Source organism: Delphinus delphis, chromosome 4 (assembly GCF_949987515.2).
Source record: "Delphinus delphis chromosome 4, mDelDel1.2, whole genome shotgun sequence".
Classification (NCBI taxonomy): Eukaryota; Metazoa; Chordata; class Mammalia; order Artiodactyla; family Delphinidae; genus Delphinus; species Delphinus delphis.
Genome location: NC_082686.1, coordinates 69,631,037 through 69,656,677, shown reverse-complemented (window position 1 = coordinate 69,656,677; position 25,641 = coordinate 69,631,037). Strand labels below are relative to the sequence as shown.

The window sequence follows — 25,641 nt, the reverse complement described above, 5'->3', positions numbered from 1 at the left end:
AGTATATGTGTGGCAAGTATGTATCTCACCTAACATTCCTCTTCCTAGTTTCTCTGATGCCTCGCTCAGCAACTGGCATAAAGGAAGTGCTAAGTACAACTCTCCTTCCTCAAATACAAGTAACACCTATATAGCCATCCTATTTGGCATCACATATTAAGACCCCTGGGGGGTATGAACTCAGAAAACTCCGGGACAAGGACAGAGGTTGTTCTTTTATATCCTGAATCTCCATGGTATCTGGTCACCAGTGGACATTCAATAAAATTCGGTTGAATAAAAGAATGAATTCAGTGTACCAAAATATTTGTAATAATTTTCCATTTTTGCCTCTAGCTAATTTCATTCTTCGTTAACAGATTTTTCTTCTTGACCAGGTGTTAATGGTAGTGCCTACTTATTTGCTCTGTAAATAACATAACCGATCTAGCGGTTTGGTCTATGTCCCTGTTAGAAGTACTGTCTTAAATCTAATGGTAGAGAACATATCCTAAAAACCTTTCTCTTTGGGGAGTTTTCAATAAAATTTTCTCAAGTACAATAAAGGTTCTTCATAGCCCGTATGTAAAGAGGCATAAAAACTGTGACTGTTCTTGTTCTGAGAGGTTGTGGGGTGAAGTGGGGTAGGGACATCAGATAAGTTAGACTCCGTATTACAAATTTCAGATTCTAAAATTTGAAGTAACTCCAGTTAACAAACTATTCCCCACTCCTCATCCCCTCACATCCTTCAACATCATCATCATAACAGTTTAAAAATAACTTTTTAAAAGAACAATTTTCCTTTGGTATTCCTGTTATATGAGATAGAAGTAATTTTAATATTTGGGAGCTATGTGAATACTTCCTGATCTTTTCTCCTCATCTGGAATGTCTACCTGCCATGAAGGTAACCCTCCCTAATCAGGAACCTGCTGACTGCAACTACAGCTCAAAGATGATAGTGGTGGGAAATCTAACATTCTGGTTTGATTTCTGGTTTTATTTCAGGAAATTAAAAATTGGGGGACTACTTTCAAGAACTCCCAAGTAATCTTTTTAAACAAATTGCTAAATTCTTTTAAGATAAAAGCTGCAATGGTGTCAGTCACAGAGACATACAAAGAAATAGAAGTTGCAAGGCATTCCAAATACCTCAAAATCGAGCATATTTAGGTTCATATCAGCACAAAAGAGAAAGGTCTAAACAGGCCACCAAGGTGCTTTGTCTGTTTTGTTCACTGTCTTATCCTCTGTGTTTGGAATAGCACCTGCCGGATAGTAGGAGCTCAATAAATGCTTGATAAATTAATCAATGAGATAAAAAGATAGCATACATTAAAATCACGAGGAAAAGAGGACTTCCCTGGCGATCCAGTGGTTGACTCCGCACTTACGATGCAGGGGGTGCGGGTTCAATCCCTGGTCGGGGAACTAAGATCCCACATGCTGTGCAGTGTGGCCAAAAAATAAAAAAAAAATAAAAAAAAATCATGAGGCAAAGAAAAGGTAATGAATTTTTAATATCCTCTAGTGCTCACTAAGTCAGACTGTCATCCATGTGTAAGTGAGTAACAGCAAAGAGTAAGTGAAACTTTTTAAACCCCATTCCTGCAGCTGAAAGGACACCAGCTAGCAGGAGACAGGAGACAGACGGAAAAATACAGAACCTGTTTTTCTTTTGTTTTTTTTTTCCCTTCAGTACATCATGAAGTTCAGAGAGGAGTCTAAGCCCTTGCATATGATGCAGAGAGCAATGCTTATGGGAGCATTCAGTAAGCATCTCACAGCCAGCATCAGCAGGGGCCACGCAGATTAGAGGAACAGCTCTCCTGAACTTCTAATCCATGTATACATGTCTCTGCAATCAGCAATTTTAAACAGAACCAATTAGAGCATTAATAATAATAATAATGACAGTAGATAAACATTCTGAACTTGGAAGACTCAACTCTAAGCCCTTACATATGGGGAAGCTGGAAACTTGACTATCAGCTCTGAAACAAAGCAGTGACTACTCCAACATAACCAGAGCCAGACCCGTGTGGAACATGGCGGCAGAAGAATGGAAAGACTGATTAGCAGAGGGAAGGGTCTGGTTGAAACTAGGGAGTAGACACCTGGAATGGGTCAGTCTGCACAGGTCTGCATCTTCCAGCAGTTTTCTCTCAACAGGAAGAGCTATCCGGGCAGAGGCAGGCTGCTCCCCTTGGTGGGCATTTGCTACTTGGCACCCGGGGAGAGACCCTGAGCCAAAGTCCCATCTTCACTGTGGTTCCTAGTGGAAGGCCACCACGGAGGACAGGCAAACATGGTTTCCTTGACAAGACCCTACTTTCTGGCAGTAGGATCACACCATCTCACCCCAATGCCTCAAATGCTTAGATCTCCCCACCCCCATCCAGTGTCCACCACATCCCACTAGTCATGGCAGACAGGTTGCCAGTAGCCATCAGCAGGGAGGAAGTGAAGCTAAGCCTCCAGGCAGGTAAAACCCAAACAAGCATTTTCAATCTAAGGTCAAGATAAAGAAACAGGATACTATTTACCCACTTGTCTATCAAACAGGCTTTTCCCAAGACTCCTGTGTTACGGCCACGGAAAACATGTCATGTTTGACAGCACAGCACGCACGGGGGAAGGCAGCTCAGCTAAGGCAGAGCCGCCACTGCAAAGCCACCTTCACCCGCCCCATCCACGCTCATCTCAGTGCTTTGGCTCTAGACGGTCATTTCTAGCAACACTTCTGCTTGAAATTTCTAGAAGAGTTCATTTTCGCACCCACAAGGAGAGCTTGCTCCAGATTTCAAAACTCCTGGTGTCACTCTTAGTCATCCAGGAGCACAATTTTTTAAGAACGGTATTTCCCACAACCTGTTTCCTTCTTACCAGTAGCTTTAAGAAGGTAGATTCTGTCATTTTGTTCTTCGCTAAAAGGCCTTTTTAACTCACACAGAAGGAAACAAGCGTAAGTGGGATAAGTGATATGCCAAGAAGTCTGTGCAGAATACTCCAGTAAAACCCTTGCCCTGAGAGCTGCTACTTCTCTCTCTGCCCACGGCCTCCAAGCTGGCCCCCGCCCCCCTCCCCGGACGTGACTTCTCCCCTTTTCGGGCCCCTCCTCCCCAGTGTGTCCGGCCGGCAGTGTACTCACTTGGGTCTTGTTTGCCTTGGACTGTCGCCAGCTAATCCACTTTCACATCTTGGCTTGATCTCAGATTTGCTTTCTCCTTCCACCAAAATTTTTAGAAACAGAATTCAGATTTGTGCTGGGCTGCCTTGCCGCAGTGCCTCTTGCCAGCTCTCAGAGCCTGACCGGGAATTTGCCTTGAGAGGTCTGAAGACTCTTCTAGGGCAGAATCACACTCCCACCAAGGCCACTATATGAGTCACAAGTGCTTGCTATCAAAGACTCTGTGACAGGCATTAATACTTGGAAGGTATCTTTCCCGTTTGCCACATGCCAGCCCCAGAGACGCTGGACTGGCCTACAGAACCTCTTTGTAATTTACTTTGCTGTGGATTTGCTGGGGCTGGGGCGGGATGGTGTAGAGGCAGCTGGAGAAGAAGCCAGGAACAATTGTGTTTGCTTTTTGCTACAAAGTTCTGGAAGCTGAACTATCAGGGTTACCGCAAAAGTACTATGTTCTTAATCCCACTGAACAGGCAGGAGAGTGACTTGGGTTTGAGTCTGAGGTCTGCCATCAACTGGCTTTGTGACTCTGAGCAAGTCACTTTGCTCCCTTTAAACAGGATGGAGACAGAGGGCTAGAGGACCTCTCAGGTTGCATTCTTCCCTGAGCTTCCATGCTTCCAAATTCCAAACTTACCCCAAGTCAGATCTGGCCTCTGGCCACCCCTGCAGCTATCACACAGAGATCTAATCTCCTGGCAAATCACCTTTTGCAATTTCCTTATTTCTGGAACATATACTTGCACAATGACGCCACTAGAAACAAAGAGATTTGTGCGGCGCGGCGCTCTGAGGTTTCCTGTGATCTGCCTGTGTGCAGCAAACTGTCCATCGGCTGCTGTGTGTTATGAAGCTTATTTGCTTTTTCAGTTGATTGGTAACGTTAAAGGTGGGCCTCTCCAGGGAGGTTTTCAAGCTCTTAAGTGTAAGTCAAATATTAAGTAAAATAATGCTGTCATGAGAGATTTTGCCCCGCGAACCTCAGCTGTGTCTTTCACGCTGTTGGGCTGTGTGTGATGCTGGAAGCCAGTCATTTATTTGAGCAACTTTTCATTTAGAGGAAAACAGGTGACCTCAACTCCTTGCACTTTAAAGACTCGTTCTGAAAAGCCAGCACATTTGTCCTGTGTTGAATGTTGCTCAGGAGAGGATGGGTTTGGGCTTCTGGGAGGTGACAGAGCAGCCACAGAGAGGAGGACCCGGGAATCCTCTGCTTTTTGTTGCTCCCTGCTGCCACCTCTCCCGCCCACCACGGATCAAAGTAACAAAGGGACCACACCAGGAAAAAAAGTTATTTTCAAACCTAGTCCTGAACTTGGATTATTCAGAAAACTAAAACAAACAAACAAACAAAAATCATAATTTGGGTTTAAAACTTTAAAGCGGAGATGGCATTTTTCCTACTTTGGAGTGACTACCAAGTTCTTGAGAAAATCAGAATGCCTCTACCTGGGATTCATACAGCAACTCCAACCCACTGTACTGTTAGGCGTGGGGTACGACCGAGACTCAAGATTACAGTTTGTGAAGTCCAAGTTTAGGTTTCAGATATATCCACTCCAAACCCCGGGAACAAGGAGTACAATTATATATTCTTCAAAGGTATTTATGTGAGGATTAGAAAGTGCTTTGTTCCTAGATGGGAGGCAACATAAACCTCTCCCATAAGAAACATTTTAGGGCCCTGAGATAAAGGGCAGAGTAACAGAAGTGCTGAGGACTCTCTCCTGGAGACGCATCACGTTTTCTTTTTCTAGCTTTTAACACAGTGCATTTAATAGGCTGGATCTCCAGCAAATGGGTCACCTGCTCAGGCCCCACGGCTAAATGTCACAGGCTGTCACAATCTCATTCTGAAGATTCAACCTTGGGGGGCCCACCTTGATTTTTTTTTTTTTTAAATGATGATCAATAACTTTCTTTTTTTATTATCTCATACATATATTTTTAAGGTCAAGTACTTCCTTACATATGTGCTGAGTTGTCCATTAAATTCTTTTGGACACATTTTTAGTAGATTTGTATTACATTGTCTTATTTGGATATATCTGAAGGTAAATTCAAAACAAAACCAACCAAACAAACAAACAAAACAAAAACTCTGGTTTTTCTCCAACCAGAAAACATACCAGTGGTCTCTCTGTGTTCTCTCAAATACCAAATCATATGTTGTAATATATTTTATAATATATCTATTAGCTATTGTTTGGGGTTATTTATACCTTCTTCTATATTAACACAGATATGGGAGTTAAAAAAGCATGTCTTCTTTTATAATTTTATTTAATCTAATATAACTAAAAAAGTAGCAACAAAATAGAGGTCATTCACCCAAATATATCATGAAACTGTGTACATTATACACACACAAAATATCTGGGGATACGGCTCAAAATGCACTTTTCTCTTTATAACTAGTTATATCCTGCTGGTGTGTTGCATCATCTTGATGGTTTTTTTAATTAATTAGTTAGTTTAATTAATTAGTTAAGTGAAAAATATTACATCGTGTGAACTGACAGGATTTTTATTAGTCCTAACACTGTTGAGTCTCCACATTTCCAGATGTTTGGTTTTTCTCCTTAGTGGCGAAAGCCAGTGATCTGTAGGCCCTTAAAACTCCAGGGAGCACGCTGTCTATTTTCTCTCACGCCAGTCGCCTATAGTCACCCGGACAGCGACCTACCCACCGCATGTCTCCTCTGCTTCACACCCTCTTTCACACAGGATCTTGGCTAGTCCTTCAAAATCCCAGGAAGCTGAAACCATTGCCTTCACTGTACAGACTTGGAGACTGAGGCATGAAATGATTAAATGACCCACTCAAGGTCCTGCAGCTGGTGAACAACCAGGGACTGAATCCATGCCTGGTCCCCAAACCCATCCCCTTCCTCTGTGCAGTAGACGCCTTTGCAGCCCACTCAGATCCTCTTTCCTGCTGCGGTTCCCATGCCCCAGCTCTTGTGCATGTTGGCTGCTAACAGCTCACAGCTATCACAAAAGGCCAGGCCCCTTGCCCGAAGGTGGGGCAAACTCTGGGTGCAATTCACACTCCGGGTCCAGGAGGGATCAGACTGAGCTAGACTCCAGCTGAAACCACATGCACATTTGCTTTAGTTCCTTCTGCACTGGCCCCTGTTTCTTGCCCCTTTTCCTGAAAGCACACCCTTAATAAACTACATGCATAGGAATCATGGTCTCAGACTCTGCTTCTAGGGAATGGGACCCAATTTGCTCTCCTTCCTCCCAAGAAGCTCTATATCCATCCTTATTCTCTGGAGGGTTTTTCTACTTATGAGCCCATTTAAATGAAGAGATTCTATTTTTTCCCCTCCGTCCCCCGATCAACACTAATCTTTACAAGGAAACTAATTTCTTACATTTAATTTGAGTTCTTCCAATTGCAGCATTAGCCCACTTTTTCTTACAAGAAAAACCTAGAAGCTTTTTATCTCTGATGCTATTAGCAGTAGACTAGGGATGCCATCCTTTCTCTTTCTGGTTATTTACCTTTCCTCCCTGTAAGACAACAAGCCAAAGGATGGCAGGGCCTTGTTTCATTCGTTGCTGTACTCTCGGCATGGAGAGCAACACCTGCTGTGGAGTAAGTGGGCCCTCAACACAGAGCATGTACGAAGAGAGATGACATAGGCCAACTCAGGGGTTGGGACCTCCCCAAAACATGGGCTGGACCCTCTTGGACTACAGCCCTTGCACCTAGTGGCCTGCTTTGTGCTCCCAGAGCGCCTGTGTCAGGATTACCAGGTTCTGACAAACCAGGTGAGGCTCTTGAGAAGTCTATTCCCAGAAGGCTTCTGCAGCCAGGCTGCCCCGCCCCTTGTTAGAGGCATCACGTTACTGCAGTGAGTGACCTTGTAGGAATCCTTTGACTTCAGAGCGTTTCTTCCCACACAGTAAAACAAAATTTTGGTCATGACCCATTATATCGATTTGACAGTCGAGAGTTTAAAAACTTCTGGGTTAAATCCTGGAATCTCCAGGCTTCTCCAGGCATCTCCCGTCCCCCTTCAGCACACTGTCATTATCAGCCCACCTTGTACCTTAGATCACATTTGCTTCCTTTTGAAATCCCTCCTTAAAATCACAATCAGCCCCGGGATGTTCCAGCAGTGTTCTTTCCCTTGTAATTTTTGCAGGGACTATAGCACTCAATTTCACAACTCAATTTCCCTGTCTCCAGCCAGTCTGGACATGTCTAGAAAGTCATAGTGTATTTTGGATGAAGAGCATCCCTACTAGGAGGTGTTTGTGATGTTCAATTCAATAAGCATTTATTGAACGTCTCCAGCATGCCTAGTCTAAATGGCAAATCTTATACATGCACAGGGACTGTCACTGCCCAGATGGCTGCTTCTGCACCATTAGCTGGTAATTATTCAGCAGACGTCCATCGTGTTCAACTACAAGACACTTCTTCACTGCCACCTCATAACCCAGCCTTGCTTGACTACAATTCTATAATTCTGGATATCTTTGAAGTGTGGTTGCAAAGCTCCATCACTTAATACGTGTATAAGCAAAAGAGACTTTACAGTGGAATGCCCAGAGTAGTGTGAGCATGTTCTGGACAGAGTAGGAAGGGGCTCAGACCCAGATCTCTACAGAACAAAGTAAGCACACATGCATTTGCCTTCAGGGAGATGACACTTTTACATGGGACAGGGGCAAGGTAGAACCTAATTAGGCAGACCCATTTGAGAGATGAGCAAAAGCAACTTTGGGGAAAGCTTATTCGTGCCATTTACTGAGGCACCTGTGTTGGCTTTGTCAGCGTTTAATGCAGAATTAATAATATTAGACTGGTTCCTCATCAAGGGAGGATTTACCACAAGCAATTCCAGCTTCTCTGTTATAGAGAAAAGTGGGGGAGTTCCCTTTCCTAGAAAGAAGAGTCAGACAAGGAGGGTTCCAAGTGTCAAAACCTGGGTGGGAAATGAGGAGGGGCCGGGCATTGGTCTTCTGTTCTCAACCTTGTCTTTTTAGCCAGAATTTGGATGAAGCCACAAAACGTATGTTTAGCCAATAATGCTGGGAAATGCAGCTGACATACTGGACAGAATAATTTATATTCAAAACATACTGGATTGTGGATGGAACTAAGCAAGAGAAAATCTAATAGATATTAAGTAGTCTGACACTCAGGTTTCTAAGTCATCTGCTGAATTAAGGGCAGTCCACAAAAACAGGCAAGGAGATTTTATGAGCCAGCACTGTACACCCTACTAGACACGGTGAACCTTCTTAGGGAGGAGGGCAAGCGTAGTAGCTCTAGAACAAGGAGATGAATTTGCATCAGTTAGATCACACCTAATGTACTTATATACCATGCTGGAGGCCCCATTTTACACAGATCATTACACACTAGAGTAAACCAGAGGAAGGCAACCAGGATATGGAAGGGTCGGAAAACACATTAATACAAGGAATAGCTGGGGAAACTGAGGACTTCTAAACAAAGAAGATTAAGAGAAAAGACAACTGTCTTCAAATATCTAAAGACTTAGGGGTTACCACTGGCCAAAGGTGATACAATCTGAGGATTAAGGTGAAATACCTGGCAGTAATGGACCATAACCCATTGGATAATAAAATAAGCCACGAGCCAAAGCTAACTACAAATAGCTACGTCTTAGATTCTAAGGGTTAGCAAATGGGAAGAGGAGTAAAGTTGCCCTATGATAGACAAGTAAACTGATGTTCCATCCCTTTAGGTCTAATATAGAAAAAAACCTACTGACAGTTAATGAACTAAGGACTCAGAGGGCAGAACTCTACTCAAGAACTTCCAAAGACCCTCAGTCTGCTTAATAATTGTGCACTCTTATTCACAGTATCTAAATTTCTGCTTCCCCTGTAATAAGGATGGAAAGTTAACCTTTACTGAATGTCTAAGAGATGTCAACTAAATATATTTTACCTAACCTTCCCAAGGACTCAGTGAGATGGGTATTTGTTTTACAGGTTGGGGAATTAAGGTGCAGTAACTCAGGCAATGTGACACAGAGGGTGAGTGCCAGAGCTGGAATTTGAATCCAGGTGTGTCCAAACTCCTTCCACCCCACCCCAGCGCACAGAGGACACACAAGGGGATTGCAGAGGGGCCTTGGGGCCCCACAGCTCCTCAAGGTCGTCTGTCATCGCCCTTTAATGGTTACATTTACCATCCACCCAGCCCACAGTGCTATGACTCTCACTCCTCTGGATTAGAAGAGGAAGACTGGGGCCTTTCCTAGAAACTCACCAATAAAATGACCCTGATCCCTGTGAGGTGCCTCTGCCCCATCCTCTCCCCACAGCCACCCTGTTTGCCCAGGTAGGCTCAGCCTACCTGAATCAACCCACTTGCTCTTCCTCTTCTTCAGAGTCTGTTCACCTGACCACTTGGAAACCAATGGAGACCAGTTTCCTGGTCTTCGGGTATAGATAGGGGGAAATTTAACTTTGTTGATAACATCTGTGAATTCAAAGATACCAATAAATGGTTTCTCTGATGAAGGACAGGGCAGGTCAAGGGAACACCTGGCTGTCCTGATCTCACTGCTCAGTGTCAGAAGAGTAACAACATTCTAACTGCAGTGCAAGGTCACAGACAGGCCCTCCCTTTATCTGACTATTTCTAAGCCATTTTCCAGGTTTTGTGTCAGAACACAGAATCTTTCTTCATCTCCCAACCCGCTGCCCATGCTGAGAAGGTAATTAAGGGTTAATGTTCCCAACAGGCCGGGAACATTACCTGCAGCTTTCTGCTTGCAAGTAAGGAAACTTCTAGGCTTCTTTAGCATATTTAAAAATACAATATTTGTATGTATGGCTGCTTTCAGACCACCTGTTTTAGCTTCCTCTTCATGCCGGAGTTCTCTACCCACTCTGTTCGTTCATTCCCCAAGTACTTCCTGAGCATCCATGTGTGTTATGTGCTGAGGATACAGCCATGAAACAGACAGACACAACCCCGGCCCTCATCAGGGCTTAAGAGCCTGGCTATAGAGACATACATGAAACGGAAATTACACATATAAGGATTCACACTCAACAAAGCATCCACATGTCTCTACAGTATCCAGCACAGAGCTCGGCATGTGGTGGGCGCTTTTTCATGAACATGTGACTGATGTTTTTGTGGAATGTGCAGAAGGTCTGGCCAGCTGAGTTCATCTTAGCATTGGGAGCTCAAAGCTTTGACTTTAATAAGAGCGAGGGAAAAAACATGACAGTGAATCAGGGAGACCTGGGTTCTGGTTCTTGCTTTTCCACTCACCACTAGGATTTTCTTAGACGAGTCACTCAGACTTTCTGGGCGTCAGTTTCCTTACTTGTGGATAACGTGTAAGTACCAGGGTTCCTCATTAACAAAGAAATGCCTGCTGTTGGAGGCGTTCTATTCTAACCACACTCACCTTGCCAGAGGACAAGGAAAGGCTGGAGCCAGGGCTTCCTAAGACAGCTGTCTCTGGCAGAGGTGTCTGTTTAAGGGTCGCGGGGAAGACAAAGCAGCAGCTGGGAGGGAGGCATCCCCCAGACCATGGAATTAATAGGCTGCTATGTCTGAACATGGGAAACATGCACTTCACTTACCACCCACTGACTGTTTAAAAATAAACACTTTCATTCATAGGATACTCTGGGTTATAGTTCTAAACAACGGATCAGAGGAGAAAGGAAAGTACAGAACTAGTTTTCTTTGTATGTTTTACAAGTAGAAAAAAAACAATTTTCCATCCACTCTGATAGTCAAAAGTGGCTTAGAAACTTGAAGGCAGGACGTCAAACAGAATGAATTACCTTGCAAGTCCTTGCTCACTAGTCTAGAGCACGATTTAGCGCCATGATCTTAGGAGGTTTGGGGGGCATAGTCTTTTTTTTTTTCCCAGTAAGAAAAAAATTAGGAAAAATCCTAATGAATGCAGATTATCTTTTTAAAATGCCCCTAACTTAGAAAACTAAAATGAAGCGAGGACACAGCCTGTTGCCTGAGGCTGAAGGACTAAGGCCAAAATACTAGGTCTAGAAACTAGGGCCAAATGGTCCTTGTAAACCCAAACCTTTATTAATAAAATCCCTAGTATTCAGAAAACGATCACCTCAAACTCTTCCGACCCCGAGGTAAGCAAATGAGAGTAGGGTCAGAGACAGAACCTTCCCCGTCCCTCCTGCACATTCAGACCGCTGAATTCCTCTGCTAGCTTGAGCAAATGCACTGAGTCTTTGCTACATTCTCCTTTCTTTGGCTCCCCATCAGAGCTCCTAACTTTTGCTTACTTGCTCCAAAATGTAAGCAAGCAAGTGACCAGGTTTTCTCCTGAGACAACTACATCCCTCCACGCCGCTTCAAATACCACTTCCTGGTCCTCTGCCCCTCAGGAACTGAGCCCCAATACTCTGGCCAGAGGAGGGCATCATTTCCACCAGAGCCCCTTCGGATAGGAGGCCCCTTCCAACCAGCATCTCTGTGGCCATTTCCCAAATCACTGATCTTGGTCTAAATTTAGGTCTCTGGAAACTATCCCAGCCTCAGCTCCCTGAGTTCCAGCCTCCCAGAAGGCAGAGCAGCCCAGGCAGCGCCGGTGAGGCATCTCAGAAGGAGAGGAAACCCAGACTCACTCTCTACCCTCGCCAGTTCTGCTAAACTCTCATGACGTGAGAGGTCTGGCTGGCCACCTCAATCTTCTGCCCCTCAGACAAGATCTCCATGCTGTGACATACCTCCTCCAGCCCTGCTCCTTCCCCTTTGGCCGGCACAAAGAGACCACTGGCTCCTGAGGTCAGGCTCCACCATGGGAGAAATTCCTCTAGGGGTTAACTCTCCAGGGGTGGTTAAGCCAACAAGAAGTCTTGGGGGAAGGAAGGTTGGGGCACTGTCCTACCTTGTCACTGTCCACTGTGTTCTGAGAGGTCCTAGAGGCAATGGAGATGGTGTCTGGCTGGCTGCTCCCATCCCCCTGGCTGTCAACATCCTCTACTCCATCCCTGCAGGAAGAAGAGAAAAGCAACAGGGGTGGGGGTGGGGGGAGCGACTGTGGGCTTAGAGCACACAAGGGTTTCCAGCTGGGCTGGCGGAGCAGAGCCTTAGTGCTTTCCAGCAGGGATGTGTCTAAACTTATCCCATGAAAGGAAGCAGGTCCCATGTAATTTTCAATGATGTCACTTCTTGCACTTAGCAAATACATAATCACTATGTTGATAACTGAACACAGGTGACTCCTCTCCGTAACTCCTCTGGCCCACGGTGCAGAGTGGGCAGCTACTTACTTATTTTCACTAGGAATGGGTCTATAAAAGGCAGTAGGAAGAAGTATGTCCTGCTTAGAACCTAGGCTTCTCTCCAGCTGCCTGGGTCATCTGCAACAGTCCCAGAGTTCAGGGTATTCAAACAGATTTTCTGTGTATGCTGTAACAGGGTGGGGGTGGCTTATAGCTGGCTTATAAAGAGAAGAGAACTGAGAAGATACCTTTTTGACCTGTGTTTCTTTTGCTCAAGAAAATGGGGTGGGACATCTTCCCCAGGGGAGATTATCCTTGGGAAGGTCGGACCCTCAACTTCTGGGTCTGGAGGAGTTTATTGCCTTCATTTTGGTGGGTCTTGGTGATCTCATGCTTATTTATGATGATTTCTTATTAACACAGAAGACCAAGGCATCTTCTCAAAGATAAGAGGACGGTCACAGATTCTGCAGCAGCTTTTGAGCCAGCTGTGCTCCTGAGTGTCTGATAAGATAGTCTCCTAAGTGCACTCCTGACGTTTGGACCCCTTCCTGGGCCCCTGGACCACACTGCTGTCCCATTCACATGCTCCCTCAACTCTCCAGCTTTAGAACTGGGTCCCAATCCTACACTGAACACAAAGCTCTGGCCAACGGGGATTAGATGCCTGGGAACTGGTGAAGGCTGAAGAGTCTGTGTCAGGAAAAACTGGAGATGTGGGCCAGGGGTTGGATAAACCAGCCCAGGAAGTGACAGCTCTTCCTATGGAGGTCTTTGTGAAAGTCACACCCGTGATACTGCTTATGGAGAAGTATAGCCTTAGGGGAAATGGGAACTCAGTGCCTGACAGTGTTACCACATGGGCAACATATCCCATATACCGAATCTCAGAGTCTAAATAACTACAATCTGGAGTGTGAGTGTGTGTGGACACACGCGTGCATGTGGGCACACATGGGATGCCAATGTACATACACTGGGTCTGCTAGTCGTAAAAAGTGTTTTCTCCCACCCAGAACACTTCTAAGTCAATTGTTCTCTCACCACCATTTGTGGGCTTGGGAAATGCCAATTTATTTTAATAATATAAGCCATAGATTCATAGGAAGGAAGATCTACTGTAGAAAGAAATCATGTGATGTATTTCAAAACCAAAAATAAAGGAGTTTCAGATCATCTGTTGTTTCAGATATCTGGACCAGTGCTCCCCACCATTTGTAGACAGTTGAGAGCTGGCTGTACGTTCTGCTTCTCACTATTCTGGCCCATTGCAGGCCCTTCTGGTCCACACCAGATGAGGCCAGTTCCGGGGGATGTGGGGAGCCCATCCAGGAGTGTCGGTTGCATTACCCAAGCCAGTCCACTCCTCTGTAAACTCTGTCCCCATATGCAGGGAGCCAAGCTAATGAAATAACACAATGGCTGGCTGTTCTCTGCGGAGACTGACAACGTTTCTCCCCCTCTCATCACAGGACAATGACCAAGAAAAGGTGTGAGGCATTTCCAAGATATGTCCATCCCATGTTCTAGAGATGCTCAAACTCTCCTACTATAGGAAAAAGGGGCCTTTTTTGCAGAGTAACCCTAGCTAAGCTCACCTGAATATCCTTCCCACCATGGTCCTGGACCTTCAATTCCTTATAACTGTTTCCATTCTCTCTTCTTTATTGAAGTAGAGGCTTCCTACAGCAGGGTCTGTCTCTAGTGCTAAACTAAGTCTGCCCCTTACCTGGACTCTGGACAAAGGTAACTGAAATCAAAATAACCCCTCCCTAACACAGTTATAATTGTTCCTTCAGCACCGAGAGGGGACCTTATCCTGGTCATGCTGGTCTTGGGGCTCCTGCCTCCTGGAGGAATCTCTCTCTACCTCAGCCACACCCTTCTTTTGGCTACCACCTCCCTTGGTGGCTCCCAAGCCTGTGTAGCCTGGTTGGCACCAAAGGGTCAACTAAAATCTCCTGAATTTAATCCATTCATGAATAGGAGAGGAGAGGACAGCCTGTTGTCACCAACATCCATCACCTCCATAACTCTGTTTTTGTTTTTTCTTTTCCAAAACTGGTATGAAGCTTTCATATGCTTTCTCTTGAAGTGCCCTCCAAGAGAGTCATTGTAGGTGACTGTAGCATGGAGACTCGAGAAAGAGATACTCAAGCAGTCATCCACTGGTCTTAGGAAAACTCAGACTCAGAAGGGCCCAGGGAGATGCAGATATAAAAAATAAGTCCTCCTCTGCCCCATCATATTGCTTATCTCAGATGAATGAAGACGAGGACTCTTGGGGCTTGCAGTAAGAGCTGCAGTGACAGTCCCACCTACCACGCCCACATTACAGTCCTTTGGCTGTCTAGCCAGCCCAGAGAGCCCCGACTCAAAGCCACCTCCTTCCCAAAGCTTTCCCCAGACACTTCACTCCAGTGCTCATCCAAAGTCCCCTCTCCTTGATGCCTGCAGCATTTCCTGTCCCTACGGGTGGTCCTGCTTCTTCTTGTCTAACTATTCCACGTGTGAGATGTGACTGTCAGGTGGTTCTTGAGGGAATGGACTCATCGTACACTTCCTTTTATCTTCCCCAGGCACCCAGCACCGTGTTTATCAGAGGACAGGTGCCCAGGGAAGCCCTGCTGAATGTCACTGACAGTAACAGTAATGAGATGCTTAAAGAGAAGGTGACTCCTCTTAGGTAGAACTCAGTGGGGTGTCACAGAGAGGGGTGCCGCCTGCAGAGTGCACCGCCCCCGTGGAAGCAAAGGTTCACCCCACCCCCACTCCCGGAAGCCTGCGAGGCTGTGCTGGGGGCAGAGACGCTGGTTACCTCTTACTATTGTTCCTCTGTTTGGCTGGTGTTTTGGGGAGCTGGATTGGCTCCTTCAAAGCTCCTTTCAGGTGGATGATCCTCTCCTGAATCACCTCGCGTATGTTCTTGATCCATTCCTGCTTGGTTTCTATGTTGGAGGCCTGGAGTGCCACAAGGAGAGAGAGTGAGAATCCCATTTCCCTTCAATCCACTGAGACAGTTCTCAACCCTCCTCTTGCAGGCTTAATCCATCACCTTCAAGGATACCAAATGTTGGAGGGGTTTATTTCTCTCGTTTTATACTTGTGACTCTTCAATCCCAGGGACATGCTTCTCCAACTCCTAGAACAGGGCTATGACCCCAAGACTCAATGTAGATTTCTACGGGATGATTTTCAAAGTATTTAATAACCTGGGAGGCACTGACCAGCACTGATAACTGCCCCTGCTGGGCCAAGGGTTAACACTTCAGTTACTAGATTCTGAGGAGGCCTGGGGAGCACAGGAGGGGCAGCAAGGGGGCATTTGGAGGCAGCGGCCATTTACCAACTGGTATAACTGGATATACGTCAGGAGGCTCAACACTGATATGGCTACATAGGCTTGTACTGATTGAAAGTCAGTCCTGGGTTTTTAGCCCAGTAAACCCGTTCATTGAAGGCATTGCTACCACTCCATGAACACCCCATTTGTCTTCATGGAAGTTTTTTCAGGTACTTCTGCCTCACGTCAGGTAGCAGCTATGCTGGCATTCAGAGTAAACAGGTGTGAAGCTCGGTCAGGGCTGGCGCATCTCTTCCTGGGGGATGGGCACTTCCCTGGTAAGCACGTGACCGGTGGGTGCACCATGTGCAGAATCTCTCCTCGGTTACACTAACAGGACCACGGGCACTGACTCAGTTCCCAGGCTACGTGCACCCTGGGGAGCTGAGGTGACTCCTTAAGGCCCCTTCTCAACACTCCTCTCAATCAGCATAGTTCTCATGTTAGTATGATTCACTAGAGCTCCTAGAACATAAGTTCCCAGAGGACTGGGTTCATATCCCATACATAGTTATCCTCCACAGCACTGAGCAGAATACCTCATATGTGGAAGGTGTTCAGGAAAAAAAATGTTGAGTGAATGGGGAGCAAATCAAGGTGCCGTTTACCAAAGGGTCATTTGTTGTCCTTGCCACTTGAAGGAGCCATAGGGACAGGACGTATTTACATGGGCCCTGTTGAGGCCATTCCCTGCCTTCTTCCCGCCATGCTCCAGCAGGTGCCTGCAGTTAGGAGACCACTCATCTTGAGATTTCAGGCTACTTTCATGATAGAATTTGCATCTCAACACCCATGTGAAGCTGCCCTTCCCGAGAGAGAGAGAAGCCCAGTGGCCCGGTGGAGTCTCCAGGCCCCAGCTTTCAGGTGGATCCTGCCCACATCCCTCCGCGTTCCCTTCAGCTATCCCCAACCTTGGTCTCGTGCCCAGCAGAGAGCAGTACTTACTTTCAGCACTGTTTTATTGTCTGAGGATGGGGTGCGCCCAGACCACAAGGCGAATTTGCAGGGATCGCCCTCTACGTGCTCCGTCACACCCAGCTCTGAGGTCTGTAGACAGGAAATGCCTGTGAGAGGCGGGGAAGGGGAGGGCAGTGGGGAGACTTAGGGCTGGGGTTGGGAAGGGAAAGGCAACAGAGAGGAGAGGACCGAGGGAGGGGCTCTGTCAATCAAACTTAAACAGATCGGATGTTCTGTTCTTCTACCCAGGATGCAAGGACCTACAGGCACGTGCCTGATGAGCAGGTAGCAGGGAGGGAAGGTGAAGAGGGAGGCGCCCAAAGCCAACTGGAAGAAGAACGGTGAACGCTAAGATGCAAAGGTGGGAGTTGAGGGGGCGCTTTCCAACTAGGACGCATTTTCATTTGTCCAGGATGGTTTTGGTGTGGCGCCAGGGGAGAGATGAGCGGAGTGTTCAAGACCCCTTCCTGCCCAAGGGCACTATGCAAATGGAGAGTCTCATCTGACCCCACCTGCCCCACCTACCAGTAGCTTGTTCTTGTAAACATATTTTGTGTGTCCTGAAGAGTCTTTGATCTCCTTGCTGAAAACTAAGGAGATCTCAAAGAGGAACAGGTGTCGCTCGCGCCCCTTCCGGATCAGCGACTTGGGGTCCCACACTTGAAAGGCATCCTGCAGAATCAGCTCCCCCTGCACGTCCAGGTTCTCGTCGAACCCTAAAAAACACCCAGGCCTCCTCTCCAGAACCAGTATCAGTGGAACCTCCTGCAAAGCTCCTGTGCAGCCTCCCCCAGCCCCACTGTCAGCCGGGGACCTCCTGCAAAGTAAACCCCATCTCTCCTTCTCCCTCCACAGCTCCCACTGTCCCTGTCTTGGAGCTCGGAGTGGGGCTGAGGACAAACGCTGCCTGCCTGAGTGCCCTTGACTCTACTCCATTTGTTGTTGCTTCATTTCTTACGTTCCATTCCTAGGACTCTTCCTAGGATCGCTCCTATACTGCGTGGTGCACAAGGCTTCAACAATTTATATTCATGCCACTTTAATAGAGGTTCTGAAACTTTAGTGTGGGTAAGAATCACCTAGATTTCCTGCCCATTCCTCCACACCCAAGAGACCGGGATTCAGTAGGGATGGGCTGGAGCCCATGAATTTGCGCTCTGACGAGCTCTCAGGTGCTGCTGCTGCTGGTGCACAGAGCATCCCTTGAGTAGCTGGATCCGGAATACACGTCAGGGACAGGCCGGAGGAGAGGGTCCTTACAGAGGCGGACATGCAGGGGTGGGGGTGGGCGTGGGGAGCAGGTGCAAACAGAAAAGAAGAGGTGGAGAAAGTGTGACACTAGGAATATGTTCAGATGGTCAGGGCTCAGTCTAGAGCAGGTAATCAGGGTTCCTTTGCATGAAGAAGTGGGGCTTCCTGTGCTAAGGGTGGCCCAGGAAGTACTAAAACCAGACCAAGTCTTTTAGATGGCGTTGGGGCGGGGCAAGTGGTGGGGGGTGATGGAGACCAGAAGAGAGGAAATACCCCACAGGTTTACCGTGTACAATGGAGTAGACTCACCTTCCTTATCTCACCTGTTTGTCAGCCCAGATTGGGATACTGAGTATTAACACATCGAACAGTTTCCACCCCAAAGAGGCTGCTCTGCCCATATCTGCTCTGTTGTGCGGTGTTAGGAGCACTTATTGGAGTCTCACTCTACCAGGTTTCTGGGTCCCAAGAGCATGGTTCCAGCCGATGAACGTGCTTCAGCAAAGTCCTATCAGGTTTAGCTGGCTGGACTTTCCTTACCAGCTAGGAAGGGCATGAGGGTAGCTGCATACCAACGTGAATGTACTTAATGCAACTGAACTGTACACTTAAAAATGGTTAGGACAGTAAACTTTATGTTATGTATATTTTAGTATATAAAAAAAGAGCAGGGCGCAAGGCTAAAGACGGTGGGTGTGTGTATGTGCAGGATTTCTACTTATTCTGATGACAAACGCAGTGCAAATGTTATGCAGAGGAAGAGGGCTGCTGTGGGTCAGGGGCTCTAGCGCATTTATAGTAAGGATGACAGCCTTCCTACTCTACCTCTCAGGCAGCAAGTCGTCCACATATTTGATTCGGCACAGGCCTGGAGGCAGGTGTTAGCTGAGCTCGCCCCTGTGGATCTCCTCTCACGCTTCCCCAGGACCTATGTAACAATTTGCCATTTCTCCTCTCTTCTAGCTTGGCCCCTTGCCTGACTTCATGCCACTTCCCTCCCATGACACAAGCTTCATGGTCTTAGGAAAGGAGGCGGCTCCCCTGAGGAGGCTGAGAGGACAGCTACCTTCCAGCATGCTGACGTGCATGGCATCATTGGCTTTCTTTGGGACGCTGAGCATCACCTCCAGGCCATCCTTGAGCTCCCCTTTCCCTTCTTCACAGCAAGTTAAAAGTTCCTGCGAAAAAAGTCCAGATACATTGAGGACCGTCTCCCCCAGCTTCCCCACCCTCCCGCTTCCTAACCCCTCAAGGCGATTATATACCAATTCCTCAAGGATTTATACACCAGCTTCATTCTCTGTAATGGTCCCCTCTGAGGTATAAGGAAAGTGGGGTGGGGTGGAAAGGTTATCTCCAAAGAATCCAACCACCATGCTTTTCCCAGGCCGAGCTTCCTCAGCTCAGTCTAATCCAAACTAACTCAATTCAACCCAACTCCCAAATGGCTGGCACTAGAAGTCAGCAACTAGGGCATTCTCTGTCACTCGACTGACTTCCTGGAGGTCAGGGAATACCCCTGGCAAAACACATGAACAGAGGTGCAGTGCTGTGTGATCATAAAGAGGAGACAGATGGTGTGCGAAGGACACACGGTGCTCGTACATCGCTGCATGCCTACTGCCAGCACCACCTTTATTTACACACCTCTACTGCCCGAATGACTTCCACCATACTGGGGGCAACTTGGGGTTACGGACATGACAGGCATAGTTGTTCAGTTATCAAAGATTTTTAGATCATACGGATCAGGAGTTCCTAACCTGGGGCCAATAGATGGGATTCTGGATTAGTCCTTGCGTTGTCAGATGAGGACACTGTGATTAATAGGGACAGAGATTTCCCCCAGGTTATAGAATTCACTAGAGGCCATGCAGGAGCCTGAATCCAGGTCTCCTGAACCCAAATCCAGGTACTCCATCCACCATGCTACCCTGTCTTCCACCTGTCCTCCTGGAGCGTGTCCTCTCTTTTACATCCTCATTGGAGACTAGGTCATTACTATATCCATAAAAGATATATAGTATCTGGTGGATGGAGAAAAGATAATTTCCAACTGTTTTAGTAACCATAAAGGCCACTCGGAATGATTTCACCCAAACCAGAAGAATGCTGGCTTTCATTGTTCCTATCAGGGTTATCGTATCTTGCTCACTTGGACAATGGGAAGGAAAAGGTTAAGAGATCTACAATCCATACTCTCTCCTTCTGTGGAGGAGAGAGGGAATGGTGTAAGGGAAGGCAGGGAATGGGTGGATGGGTGGGGATGCATTTCCAGGAAAGAAGGAAGTTGACAAGATCAAACCTTATAAACACATTAATGACAGACCTCTTGACAAACTAGTAGTACTTGCTAGCGGGAGAGTACTTATTTATGGAGTGCTGTTAGTAGGATATATCTAGTCTGTCTAGGACTTCTCATGGTAAACAAACATAGAATCCATGGGCAATATCACATAAGTTACACAACTGTCTAAGTAAAAAGTGATTACATTTCATGACCAAAATGGCTCTCTTCAGGGTAAGTGATAGGATGCGACATACATCATTTAGAAACCTTGCATGTTAATCAGGGCCACAGCACATCCTGATGCTGTAAGAAAGGACTTGGAGCTATTGGTGATCTTCTCTCTGTGTTTTACCTCTGTTTTGGGATTATTTGTATCTTTGAAATTATTAGTAAAGCTTTATACTTGGTAAGATTATCTGATTAATGAGCATCTGATATGAGAATCCAAGCCTTTGTGTCATCTTGGATGCATTTCCATATGAAGAAGAGAGGTTTGAGTGTCCAAAGAAGAGGTGAACTGCCCAGAGTACATGTTTGGGAGGTAGACATGATCAGTTCTCAGCTCTGTCCTTGGTTCCAGTCAGTATAACAGCATCATCATTCAGAAAGCTCTATTTACTTCTGCCAACCTGAAGTTCTCTGATTCTCCCCATCCTTTCCTAATTTTGATCCTCCCAACCTGTTCTCATACATCATCAAAGGAACTTCTAGGCAGAAACATAAGACAAAAATCAGAAATATGCTTCAGGGATTTCCCTGGTGGCACAGTGGTTAAGAATCCACCTGCCAATGCAGGGGACAAGGGTTCGAGCCCTGGTCCAGGAAGATCCCACATGCCGTGGAGCAACTGAGCCCACACGCCACAACTACTGAGCCTGCACTCTAGAGCCTGCGAGCCACAACTGATGAGCCCGCATGCCACAACTACTGAAGCCCGCGTGCCTAGAGCCTGTGCTCCGCAACAAGAGAAGCCACCGCAACGACAAGCCTGTGCACCGCAACGAAGAGTAGCCCCCTCTCACCATAACTAAAGAAAGCCTGCGCGCAGCAACAAAGACCGAACTCAGCCAAAAAAAAAGAGAAAGAAATATGCTTCAGTTTGCAACAGAAAACACCAATTAGTTTAACCTCCCAAAGTAATCTGGCAAGTCCACCGATCAACTAGCAAAACCAATGAGTTCTCCTCAGATCCCTGCTATGGTTTAGGACAAGGAGAAGGCTCCATATTTAATTTAGTCTCCACAAGGACAGCTGTAGCAGATTTACATGCAGACAACTGAACACTCTGACTTTCACTTTCATGCAACACCTAAAGGGAGGAACCCCAGAGGATACTGATAATTAAGTATTAATTTATTCGGAATAAAACTAACTTTAATAAGAACATAAATCCCATATTATTTATTTATAGTAAAAGCAAACTATTGTTCTTTTACTCAGCAAGCACTCTGCTACCAGCACATTTAAAAGAGGTCAAATGTATCTTAACTCTTTTTTGTCCCAAATAATTTTTCAATGTCTCTACAACAAATTCCCCCTACTTCACTGTCTCCCTTCTCAGTTACCTGCACGGTCCTCTCTTCCTAAAACATCCAGTTACAGAATGAAGGCCCAGAGCCCACCCCTCCATCTGCCTAAAGCAAAACACAGGGAAGCCCACCCATCATCTACTTCCCTCCCTTGTCCATGTCACAAAATTCATCCCAGGAACTTCAGCCTTATGGGATTAACAGGGAGAGGTGACAAACTATATTTCTTTTCGAACTGCATCTTCATTGATTTAAGACCCTGGCAGTGTGGGTGGGCATGCCAGTTTTGTTTTGTTTTTTCAATGCACAACCCCACCAATTCCCGAAAAGGCTTTGGGATACTTAAATTTGAAAACCACAAAAATAAATTAAAAAAAAAAATCTTCTGGCACCAGAAAAATCATTTAGAAGCGTCGTGCATCAAGTGGGCTAGAGAAGGAGAGGATAATTATACACAGAAATCTGGCTAAGGAGGAATTCCTGTAAGTAACCACAAAAGTGGATGCTAACTCTCTGACAGTCAAAGGCAAAGAAGGACCTCAAGCTCTTGTGATTTAAAGGTAGGAAGCACACCAATTTTTCAGAAGAGAAGCCTCCCGCCACCACTCCGAGATCTTAGGAGAATTTCTGTGAGCCTTTATATAAGAAAATTCAAAAACAGACAGGATGGCATCCTCAAAATGCCAGCAGCAGTTCTGCCCGAACAGCCGTGATGTTCTGCATAGTTATTTCTGATACCAGTCTCAATAAAGGCCAAGGGCGTGATGCCCTGTGGTGATTCTCTACGTCATTTCTTCAGGGTTGGGAGACTGGAGGGCCTGGAAGTGAAGCCCATTGTCTCTTCCTGGAGTCGAAGAAGGAGATGGCTTGAAGGAGGAGGCTGAAGGGGAAGAAGGATGGTGCAGGGCCCTCCCCTGATCCAGAGGTGAGAAGAGAGGTCGGGGCACGACTCACTGCTGCCCCCACTCCTCTTATCACGGAGCTACAAGTGCTAAGGCAGGAAGACCCCACAGACTGGAAAGCTGGGCACACCCCAACGTGACTAGAATCTAGATTTGAAACTAGACTGGTTTTCAGATTTAGTGAAGCAGATAGAATATGTGAGGTTCAGCAAGCATCTCACAGAGCTGAACTTCAACAGATTTTCTCTGGAACTATACTACTTATGACATGCCTCTCCCTGTGCTTTTACCCTTTGCATTTGAGGAGCGACGAGCAAAATATTCAAACTTAGGGAAAACTCCATGCTTGCACATTAAGAATTAATATAGATACAGGTTATATAGCTGCCTATGATATTGCTGTCCCAGGCTTTCTGTGGGGAAATGTCATATTTTCAGACTGTCAGTGTGTCCTTCTCTGAGAAGAATCAGCCCAAATCACTCAGTATTTTACATAATTTGATTATTTGACTTTCAAAGAAAAAGATTTTGGAAAAAACCCAAATCTCTTGGCTGGCTCCAGAAGAACCCCTAACATATGGGATCCTGCAGATACAGAGCGCCACTGTGTTTTAATATGTACTTTTTAACTATTTCCTCTCTGAAACCTCCTAGTCTTGACAAACGTGGAGATTAAGGCAATGGTAGGTGCTGCCCTGGGCCTCCACTGCCCACATAGACTGGCACTGCCCCTAACACCTTGACCCCGGATCCCATCGGAAGCAGGGTCCACCAGGAGGAATCTGCCCAAAAGGGAAGGACAGGAGAGACTCTAGGTACCAGCCAGTGCCTGGGGTTGCAGTCACTAAAAGCTGTGCGGTGGTGGATGCACGTGAAAATAGTCACAGTCCATTCCTGCTCCCATTTCTCCTCTCCCCCACCCCAATAAGCATCTGGAATTTCATGGGATAGAACATGCAGTCTAGAACCAGCAGTGCCAGCGTGGGCTCGTCTCTGAAGTTCTGCTCCAGGTAGAGGAAAGGTCTTCAGGTGGAAGCTTTCCCATCCTTGGGCAAAGCTGGGACTCCCTGGGCCTGGTCAACGGTGTGGTCAGGGTGGCAGAGAGGGGAGGGCAGATACCTTCAGGAGCAGCTGGTACTTAGTGATCCTCTGGACGGGCTTAATTAGGTAGGAAGAGATGGAGTTGGCCAGACCGTGCCGCTGCTGTATCTCCTACAGGGATTAAAAATGGGCACCGTTAGACACAGAGGGCCATGTGCACGTATGTCTTCTGGGAGGAGGTGGGCTGGGTTAAGGAGAGAGGAGAAAAGGGAAAAGGCCACACAACTATGAGAAACTGCTCTTGGATGGGAAAAGGAGGAGGAATGGCATTCTATCAAGGGAAAATGTATAAACCAAAACACACAGGAAATAATCATTGTATCTTTAGATGATAATGAGGACCATACCTGAGCAGAACAGAGGGTCACACCTAGATTCTAGAAAAGTGAAAATACACTTAGATGAGAAGATGGATGTAGGTCATTGATGGGGTGGAGCTAGAAGCATGAATTAGGATGTGATGGGGAGCTTCTCAGGGGTAAAGTATTGTAGATTTTAAATAGAAGCAACATATGGTGAAAGCAATGTTTCAGAAAGATTAATATAAGCCTAATAGCAACACAGAGGGTGGAAGCTGGGAAATAGAGACAGAGAGACCAGTTCAGAGATTACTGCCAAGGTCCGAATGTGTAAACACGCAGTTACCATATGATCCAGCAATTCCACTTCTAGGTAAATACCTGAGAGAAATCAAAACATATGTCCACACAAAGACTTGTATAAAATGTTCATAGCAGTATTATTAAGAGCAGTGAAAAGGTGGACACAACCCAAATCTCCATCAACTGATGAATGAAAAAACAAAATGTAGTATAGTCATACAATGGAATATTATTTGGCCATGAAAAGGAATGAAGTACTGAGACGCTACAACATAGCTGAATCTTAACTTCCTGCTAAGTGGAAGAAGTCAGTCACAAAAGAACACATATTATCTCATTCCATTTTTAATGAAATGTCCAGAAGAGGAAAATCTATAGAGATAGGAAATAGATCATTGGTTGCTTAGAGCTGGGGGAGTAGGAAGGAGGATAAGGTGGAGGGGTGATAGCTAAAGGGCGTGGGGTTGCTTTATGAGAAGATGAAATAGTTGCACATGTCTGTGAGTATACTAAACAATTAAATTGTACCCTTTACATATATGTAGAATATACATCTGTATCTCCAGGTGTGTAATGTGGGGGCTTGCCATAAACAAAGATTAGTGAGAACAAAGCGTTGGGAGGATTACAAGAAACATCTTAAAACTCGGACAAGATAGGACTTGCTACGCGGCTATGAAGGAAGGTGAAAAAGAGGGAATAATATTAAAAAAAAATTCCATTTTCCGCCAACTATCCCAGAAAGTAGCAATTTTCTCACTCATTTGCCTCTTCCCTAGAGGTGTGTAGTTATAGCAGGACTTATTCAAGGAAAATGGGCAAACAGCGGACAGCTTGACCCTATTTGGGCAAATGAACATTGTGAGTTTACTTGGGGGCTTTGGCAGGTGAGGACAGGCAATAACGCACCTTTGACAGGCTTCCCGCTCTGACAAGGTGCCAGTTCGGGGAAGGCTTCATGTGGACAGGGAGGAAGGGGCGGCCTCCGGAGGCTTGAGGTCAGCCCAACCAAGCTTAGTAATCAACATGCGCCAGACACCACAGCCTCACGGTTCCCACGTTTGGAGTAGAAAATTCCAGATCATGTCAATGTACGGGTCTTTCTTGGACTTGAATTTTCTGTGCTCTCTTTACAATAATGGATAATAAGACTGTCTTTATTGGGGGTTTATCTCTTATAGAAGGAGGGCCTGAAGTAGATGGTTTCTAGGTGTAGAGTTTAGGGAAACCCTTCTGGTGGAAGGGGGAAAGCTACAAAGATGATGCTTTCTG

At 46.1% G+C, this 25,641-nt stretch overlaps 1 protein-coding gene across 2 annotated transcripts in view; it reads right to left on the bottom strand.

Moving 5' to 3' along the window:
• LOC132424755 (kalirin-like) overlaps nt 1-25,641 on the bottom strand; it is a 458,669-nt gene that overhangs the window by 14,344 nt on the left and 418,684 nt on the right. For both annotated transcript variants that reach the window (XM_060010783.1, XM_060010784.1), the window contains exons 28-33: nt 23,786-23,878; nt 19,012-19,123; nt 17,220-17,410; nt 16,683-16,784; nt 15,213-15,355; nt 12,058-12,160 (exon numbers count right to left, since the gene is read on the bottom strand). In XM_060010783.1, the coding sequence (XP_059866766.1) occupies nt 12,058-12,160; nt 15,213-15,355; nt 16,683-16,784; nt 17,220-17,410; nt 19,012-19,123; nt 23,786-23,878 (744 nt within the window). The remainder of the gene's footprint in view (nt 1-12,057; nt 12,161-15,212; nt 15,356-16,682; nt 16,785-17,219; nt 17,411-19,011; nt 19,124-23,785; nt 23,879-25,641) is intronic.